The 9,812-nt window shown below is 31.4% G+C and overlaps 1 protein-coding gene across 1 annotated transcript; it reads left to right on the forward strand.

Annotated features, from left to right (window-relative positions):
* Positions 1-3,595: 3,595 nt before the first annotated feature.
* Positions 3,596-9,425, forward strand: LOC126891362 (uncharacterized). Its single transcript, XM_050660538.1, has 2 exons — positions 3,596-4,361; positions 9,295-9,425. Exons 1-2 carry the CDS (start codon positions 3,596-3,598, stop codon positions 9,423-9,425), a joined length of 897 nt encoding a protein of 298 aa, XP_050516495.1.
* Positions 9,426-9,812: the final 387 nt, after the last annotated feature.

Below are 9,812 nucleotides of genomic sequence, written 5' to 3' on the forward strand. Positions count from 1 at the left end.
CGTTCCAATCGCATTTCCACAGATTAATTTTATGAAGATTTACCAACTGAAAGATTTAAAATATGGTTGAAGCATGGTGAATAAACATCGTTAATAGCTTCATATTTGTAGGTAACCACTGCACCAACAGTTTCAAAAACAATTACAGAGCAGTCATCTGTAGTCACGCCTACGCAATGCTTAACCTCTAATATTGCTTTTTTCAAAGTTTCTAATACAATCTGAGCTAAGGTATACACTATTTCTTTACTTTCATTGTTTGCTTCACAATCAGTTTTGTTTGAACTTTTTATCTCATTTAAAGATCAATGAATTTAATAAAATCCTCTCTAACTTTCCCTTTGTATAAATATCTTGCTACTTATGTCATTTGAGAGATATGAGCAATATCTGTAGTCTCATCAAATATTATACTATAAAAGTTAGCTTCTTTGATTCGACTTATTATTACACCTAATATTTCTTCTCCAAAGTTATTAATAATCTCATTTTGTGAGGTTTTACTTATAAAAGTTACTCGAGCTGAAGATTGTTCAAATTGATTTTTAGCAAACTTTAGTAACTCTCTAGAGTTTCCTTCGTTGATAGGGCTAGTATATCTAGGAATAATGTTAATGTTTAATTGTCCATCGTCACGATGGATAACCTCGATACCTTGTCTACCAAGCTAATTTATGCATTCAACTATTGGGCTTAAACGATTTCGGTTTTCCAACATCTGTTTCAACCTCTCATTATGGACTTGTATCTGTACGAATCAGTATAGGGATGTTACTTGCATCGATACGCAAAATACACTAATGACTAATACATACTAATTAATAAGCTGTCTTCATTTTTCGTGGTCAGCTATCGGCGTGTGAACATACTTATATATTTTCGGCGAAATAATATAGTTTTGCTAGGCGCGCAATTTTCGAGAGATTTTCGGCGAATCTGTTATCTGAAAACGATTTTTATAATTATACGTGGAGATGCTTATGTTTGTGTTCACAGTATATACATTACATCTTTTTTAAAATTTGTATGAAGTAATATACTGTTAAATAATTTTTATGGGGAAAACTTAGAAAATGAATTTTATGTCAAAGACCACGAGATCGTAACTTTTCATTGCCCTGTATATAGCCAAAAATTTGTGAATAAAATAATTTAGCCGTAAGCAGTGTTTCGTGAGAGAGTAAAAGTTTAGTGGTAAAGTTTCTACGAACGGATTTATACATTTCAAAACAATGAACTAGAAAACGGTAGTTTTAGAAAGTTAATCTGCCGCTTTGGAATGGACAATGCATAATGTTTCTAAATGGTTTCCTAGAAAGAAACGATGGTAAACAATTTTGTTTAGTTTAGAATAAAGGGTTTTTCTAGAATGTAAGTAAAAATATTTTTAATATCTCCTGGAAATTGACAAGACAGAAATTTTGTATACAATACTCTTTGTTCTTAAGAAAAAAAGTAGGGATATGATGTGTAGAGAATGCTTGTGATTGGAGAGGAAACCGATGGAAGGAGAATAGAGTGGTGAGTCTCAGATTAATGAGGGAAAAAGATTTACTGTATAATTAAAATCAGAAGCAACCAGTCCAGTTTGAAAGTAGTATTTTTGTGTAAAGTGGTTAATTTGGTGATCGTGGAAGCAGATTTATGTTGAAACGAAATCGTGATCAAGTCGAGAAGTACAAACTCCTTGTGTCCGAATAGATTCCAGTTTCAGTCTGGAACGAGTAGCCAGTTTATATCAACTTTGCACGAGATATCGAGCTGAGAGAAGAAATCTTGGAATTATAAAGATTTATATTGTTTTTATCGAGTCAGAGATTTAATTGACGATAGAATTCGAGTGAGTGCTGTTTTTTGTTAGTGAAACAGTTTGAAGGACAGTCGCAGCATCCGAGGAGCACGTTGTGGGAGAACCGAGGACAACACAATCCATGAGAAGAAATAAAGGCGATAGAAAAGGTTAGTCAGATTATTTGTGAAAAGAGAGTTATTTTATATTACATATTTGTTTTTTGTCAACTTAACAGTTTTACAGCATAATTGATTATTCATATAACATATATAACATATTCATTCATAAATTGATACAAGATATAAATAATCTAATAAAAATTGAAAATTTAATTTTGTTTTTTTTTTTATAATAATAAACAGTCTACCGATTCGAATTTTGGTTCAAAAAAGGAGATAGTAGAATTAAAGATTTATTTTTTTATTAGATAATAAATTTTAACAACAGAATAAAGTTAAGCATACATTTTTAATCTTTTATATTTATGGTATAGTATATAAATAAATAGTAGTTATAAAATTTATATAATTTTGAGTATATTTATTTTCCCTGCTTTGTCCTGGATAAAGTAAGCTACAAGAAATACTAGAAGCCACAAACTAAAGGTAATACATTAAAATCAATTAGCCCTGAGAATATTTTATTGAAAAGTTTTATTAAATTTTGGTTTTGTTTTCATGAGTAGCAATTAAAATAATTAATTAATTAATCAAATTAATAAGGTGTTGATCAATCTCGCAATAGAGAGAAAATACAGAGCATAATAATACTTATTGTAATCATTTAAAAATGATTTATTTCCAAATATACTGGCCCGTTTTAGTCAAATCCCATTCTAATAAAATATGTTTATATATAATTCACATATTGTAATTTTAAAACACGTATAGTTATCCATTTGAAAAATAAATGAATGTTTTTATAATCTTTATATATAATCAAAAAAAAAATAAACCACTTTTTTTGAGTGGAAGCGGCGAGCGCCCCCCCCTCGCTTGCCCCTGGATCCGCCACTGCAAGTAGCAAACAGAACAAACAGAAACATACACTTTATCGTCCTAAACAACTAGGTAGAAGGAGAATGATCGAATGAATGGCAGCTAATCTGGAAAGCTTAACGTAGGTGGCGCTTGTGTAGTTGGAGGTCACGTCAACTCGTCAAATCAATTTACTTATAAGTAAATATTGTATTTATTTGGTTTTGTGAATTTATTTTAAGAAAATTAAATGCCTCAATGTTGTGTTGTGCCTTTGTGCTCATCGAGAACATCAGGACACATGTTTCCTAAGGATAGTTTGATGAGAAAAAAGTGGATTATCGCCATAAGAAGGGATAAATATGTGCCAACAATAAATGCTCGTATCCGCAACAAACATTTTGTGAGAACAGATTATTTATTGCCCCTGGATTCGAATGTAAAAAATCGTAAGTTGTTTATTTGTTTAAATACTTGTTTTTCTTGTACATAAATGTTTTTCTGGAATATTTAGTTGCAACCATATTTACTTTGAAAAGGGAAAACTTTGTAGTTGGCTGTATACCAATAACATATTAAGATGAAGTAAAGACTTCTGTGGTATGTTTTTATATTAAATTAATTTAATATACTAACATACAATAGAAGTATTTACCTCATTATTAAGTTCTTGTTTACCTAGCTCCATTAGTATAACCTCAACTTTATTGTAAACAATTTTTTTGTTTATTTTACAGCAAAGCCTCGGCTCAAGAAGGATGTTATACCAAGCCAATTTAGCTAGACTGAAAAGAAACGGGAATCAGCCAAGCAGAGAAAAGAACGGATGATAAAACGAGCTCTAAGAAAAGAATCATCACATTTGTCATCCATCAGTTCATCTAACCCAGTCCCACTAGAACCTTGCGATGAAGTCGAAGTAGAGTCTACACCAATGGAAATAAATGACCATGAAGATGAACTTATAGATAAATGTGATGCATCAACTATGACTAGTACACCACTTAACTCATTTTGTATTGAAAATTTGCAATGTGAGTCTAAGTTGGAAGAACTCAAATTCTATACTGGGTTTGACAGTTGTGAACATTTTTGGCTTGTTTTTAACATTTTAGGTCCCGCAGTGTACCATCTCTTATATTATCCAACTGAATCTAAAATGAGTGTCCGTATATTAACTCCAGCAAATGAGTTTTTACTTACTATTGTTAAGTTAAGACGAAATATGTTAAATAAAGAACTGTCATTTAAATTTAATATAAGTGAGGCATTAGTTAGCCGTATATTTATCACATGGATCAACTTTCTTTACTGTCAATTTAGAGAACTTAATATCTGGGTACCACTTAACATTGCCAAAGAAAATGCTAAGTTCAAAGGCCGGCAATGTGCTAGTACAGTTATTATAGATTGTACTGAGGTGAAAATAGATCAGCCCAAAAATCCGGTATCACAGCAGCTTATATACTCAACATACAAATCATGTAATGCACTAAAAGTTTTAGTTGGCATTTCAAGTACAGGTAGCATATCTTTTGTTTCCGATAGTTATGGAGGTTCCATTAGTGATAGATGCTTGTTTGAAAAGTGCGGTTTGTCTAATTTGCTTGAAAAAAAATGATATAGTATTAGCAGATCGAGGTTTTCAGATTCAAGACATTTTAGCATCAAAAGATGTGACTGTCAATATGCCAGATTTTTTGAAAAACAAATCTGGCCAGCTTGAGCCTCACCAGCTTGGTCGCTCAAAAAAAATTTCATCTAATAGAATACATATTGAGAGAGTAATTGGTCTGGGCAAAACATATAAGATTCTAACGTATTTGTCAAGTAATTTAGTACCATTGGGAAGTAGAATAATATTTGTATATTTTATGTTAGCAAATTTTCGTAGCAACATAATGGACAAAAATTAATAAAACAGAAATACTATTTATTTGTCTTTTATTTTTTTATACAGATCATCTACATTGTTTACAAGTATGCTTCATGTTAGCAAATTTTCGTAGCAACATACATAATCGATTGTCCTCTTATACTGGAAGGTGTCGAGGTAATTCGTAGCAACATCTTCTTATCGAACACCTTCTATCGTCCACGATTGGACATAGGCATCTCCCAACTCCTTCTATCGGGCTCTATCCTGAGCAACATATTTTCAATTTGTTCCGGCTACTCTTTTAATATCATCAACCCACCTCATCTGAGATCTTCCTCTCGGTCGTTCCTCTAAGGTCTCCAATGTTGTATTGTTTCATTCAAACGTTGGTCTTTTTGTCTAGTAGTGTGGCCTGCGAAGCTTCATTTAAGTTTGGCAACTTTTGTTATGTCCTCGACTTTTGTTTTTGATTTTACCCAGTCGTTCCTCTTTTTATCTGACAGTCGTATACCTAACATTGCTCTTTCTGTTGTGGCTAGTTTATTCATATTTGTCTTGGTTAGGGTCCAGGTTTGACATCCATATGTCATGATGCACTGGTTGAACACTTTGCTCCTCAAGTATTGAGGTATTTTGCGGTTCTTAAGTATCCAACTAAGTTTTCCAAATCCTGTCCATGCTAGTCTTGCTCTTTTAGTGATTTCCGCACTTTGGTTCTATTTGTCAAGTTTCAGGATTTGGCCTAGGTAGATATATTCCTAGACTTTTTCTATCTCGCTGCCATTTATAGTTATATGCCTGGGTTATCTGTGTTTGTTTTCGTAGCAACATCATCATCATCATCAGTAGCTCGACCACCCTTTTTGAGTCCTGGCTTGTTCTAGGATTTTCCGCCATTCTGTTCTGTTCCTTGCTTTGTTCTTCCAGTGGGTAATCTCAAGTGTTTTCAGATCTTGTTCCGTACAGGCAACATATGTTCGTAGCAACATATCGGATAAAAATTAATAAAACAAAAACTATTTATTTGTTGTTCTGAAGCTATTGTCTTGTGGCATTTTTACAATTTTAACTATTTATAATGGGAAATAAGCCACAATATTATTAAAAAATGATTTTTATTAACGTTTCGACGCCCAAATCGGGTGCCGTTGTCAAAATACAAAATACTACTAACATAAACAAAAATGTTGTCGCTTAGTAAAAAAATTCTTCTAATAATTTATTTAATTTGACTCATTTATATCGGCAATTCAGATACATATGATACATTTTAAAGTAGAAGACATTAAAATGATATTGCCAATATTTATATGTTGCGTTCCTGGGACGACTTTACTGAAAGATAGTTCATTCGACTACATGAAATCAACCCCAACTCAAGAATATCCGTCACAAAAAAATCATAGCATATGATCTGTCTTAAAAAAGACAACCACATGCAACGGTGACATTAAAATTCTCGCGTTAGAGATCTCATAGTAAATCACGAGGGAAAACCAGGAAAAATCTCGTGATACTATCCCGACATCGTAAGTATTTGGTCTTACATTTAATTTACTTTCAAAATTAATACCAAATTCTGATTTTACTATAATTTTGTTTAAATTATAAATAATATCAATAATACATGGATATATAAGTAATACTAAAATATAAAATATGTACTAACTCGACTATTGACTTACTAATTGTGGTATTTTCTTTCTATCGACTTCCTCTTTCAGTATGGGTATCCACATCCTACTGCATTCCACCGAGGATTTTGCGACACAATTAGTTTCGTTTAGCATAATTAGAGCCGCTTCTTTGATTTTTCTCTTTTTACTATCTGTTTCTTTCAGGACTATACTTGAATCTCTCCACTGAACTCTATGTTCATTATCCCATGCGTGTTGACATATTTAAGATCTATCAAATTCTCTATTTTTAATATAAGATTGATGTTCACTTATTCTAACGTTTAATGGTCTTGATGTTTCACCTATATAAAACTGTTCGCATTCAGAATGGAACAGAACAACATAGAACGGGATCCTACAACATTCACAAGAAATAATACGAGGAAAATATCAATACCATACATAAAAGGACTATCCAAAAAACTTAAAACAATAGGAAATAAATTCAACATTTCAACAACATTCAAAACAAACAACACATTGAGATCTATTCTATCTAAAACTAAACCTAACAATGAACAAGAAAGGACAAAGAATTGTATTTATAAAATACCTTGTGAATACGAACAGTTTTATATAGGTGAAACATCAAGACCATTAAACGTTAGAATAAGTGAACATCAATCTTATATTAAAAATAGAGAATTTGATAGATCTCAAATATGTCAACACGCATGGGATAATGAACATAGAGTTCAGTGGAGAGATTCAAGTATAGTCCTGAAAGAAACAGATAGTAAAAAGAGAAAAATCAAAGAAGCGGCTCTAATTATGCTAAACGAAACTAATTGTGTCGCAAAATCCTCGGTGGAATGCAGTAGGATGTGGATACCCATACTGAAAGAGGAAGCCAATAGAAAGAAAATACCACAATTAGTAAGTCAATAGTCGAGTTAGTACATATTTTATATTTTAGTATTACTTATATATCCATGTATTATTGATATTATTTATAATTTAAACAAAATTATAGTAAAGACAGAATTTGGTATTAATTTTGAGAGTAAATTAAATGTAAGACCAAATACTTACGATGTCGGGATAGTATCACGAGGTTTTTCCTGGTTTTCCCTCGTGATTTACTATGAGGTCTCTAACGCGAGAATTTTAATGTCACCGTTGCATGTGGTTGTCTTTTTAAAGACACATCATATGCTATGATTTTTTTGTGACGGATATTCTTGAGTTGGGGTTGATTTCATGTAGTCGAATGAACTATCTTTCAGTAAAGTCGTCCCAGGAACGCAACTTATAAATATTGGCAATATCATTTTAAAGTCTTCTACTTTAAAATGTATCATATGTATCTGAATTGCCGATATAAATGAGTCAAATTAAATAAATTATTAGAAGAATTTTTTTACTAAGCAACAACATTTTTGTTTATGTTAGTTGTATTTTGTATTTTGACAACGGCACCCGATTTGGGCGTCGAAACGTTAATAAAAATCATTTTTTAATATTATTGTGGCTTATTTCCCATTATAAATAGTTAAAACTATATATTTTTCTTGTATTTTGTCATACAGATTATCTATCCTTTGTTAGCAAATTTTCGTAGCAAGATATTGGATAAAAATTAATAAAACAAAAACTATTTATTTGTCTTTTATTTTGTCATACAGATTATCTACATTAATTATCTAATCTACTGTATTAATTGGGAAATTAGCCATAATTTAAGTTGGAAATTAATTTTTTTTATGTTTCGACTTCCACTTCGTAAATCGTTATTGAAATACAAAATATTAGTAAATCAAACAAATTTTGTTTATTTTGCTTGGTAAAAAAATTCTTCGAATAAGTAGTAGAAGAATATTTTACCAAGCAATGTAAACAAAATTTGTTTATTTATTAACATTTTGTATTTTGATAACGATTTCTGAAGTGGAAGTCGAAACGTCAATAAAATTAATTTCCAGCTTAAATTGTGACTCATTTCCCAATTAATATAGTAAATTATCTACATTATCTAAATGTATTTATAAAAGTAAGTGAAAGATTTGGACTACAAGTAAACATATTAAAAACAAAATTTATGGTCATCAGCAAAAATAAAATTAGAGACGTCCACCTGCTTATTAATAATACACAAGTGGACCAAGTAAAACAGTATACCTATCTTGGAACAACAGTAAACGAACAATGGGATCACTCACAAGAAGTAAAATGTAGAATAGGGAAGACTAGGAATGCATTCAACAACAAGGCCATACTCTTTAAAAGCCACAACCTTAATCTGGAGATAAAAGTAAGCCTCATACAATGTTATATCTTCTCGATATTACATTACGTAGTTTAATCTTGGACACTCACTGAAGCGATGGAGAAAAAACTTAAATTTGATATGTGGCTATACAGGTGAATGCTGAGGATATCATGGACGGACAAGACAAACAACAAGACCGTACTATGAAGAATGAAGAAAGAATGAGAAGTGATGTATACAATTAAAACGAGAAAGTTAGAATATCTCGGGCACATAATGAAGACGGCACTAAATACAGATTACTGAAAATATTTCTTCAAAGCAAAGTATTTGGAAAGTGAGAAGAAGAATAGTATGGTTAAAGAACCCGAGGAAATGTTCTCCACAACTAATATATTTAAAGCATTAGTTAATAACATAAGTATAGCCAGAATGATAGCCAATATTTGAAATGAATAGGCACCAAAAGAAGAAGATTTATAAATAATATTTTTTGGGCAAAGCTGGAACCATATATTTATCAAAAAACTGTTTAGATTTTGGGATAATTTCATTGTGTATTAAATCATTATTTCTAACAGAAATAATTTTCATTTCTTTTGTTGTCCAAACTACAAAATCACAGAACTCACGACCAGTGACTAACATCTGAGTTTGGACCTGATAGTAATAATTGGAATTGGATTTCAAACACAATTTATCATCCTTCATCTCCAAATATGGCAAACTATCACAACTAATTATTGAATTTTTTATAGAATATGAACACTTCACTTCCAATACTGTTAATGATGCAATAAGTCCATCAGGAGAAGCAGCTAAAAAGGGATGGTCCAATGAAATAAAAAGTCCACACCTAATGACACGATTACTAGTTGCTTCCTCATAGGCACTGATGGCTATCTTTTCACATTTTTTGCCCCAATCTGTTGCACTGGAGTGAAAAGATTTTTGTTCAGTAATTAATTTCATAAAGGATTCTATGTTTCTCCTGTGTGTCATATGAACAATAGTACCAACGTGAGATGCTGTTAATCGCATGGATCTTTGTTGGAACCAGGTGGCAGAATTACCCTGACCTCTTGTAGCTTCTTCGATGGACTTAATTTCTTTTGTTGAAACATGAATATGTTTATATACGATCCATTAATACATAAACTTCTCTTCCTACTTGACGTGTAATTAATTACCTGATTTCTAACGTTGTCATTGAAATTAAGCATATTTATATATTCTTGCGGTCTTGGATCATAGCACAAGTTTGTCTTCTGCCTTT

The sequence above is a fragment of the Diabrotica virgifera genome, chromosome 9 (assembly GCF_917563875.1).
Source record: "Diabrotica virgifera virgifera chromosome 9, PGI_DIABVI_V3a".
In the NCBI taxonomy this organism is placed as follows: Eukaryota; Metazoa; Arthropoda; class Insecta; order Coleoptera; family Chrysomelidae; genus Diabrotica; species Diabrotica virgifera.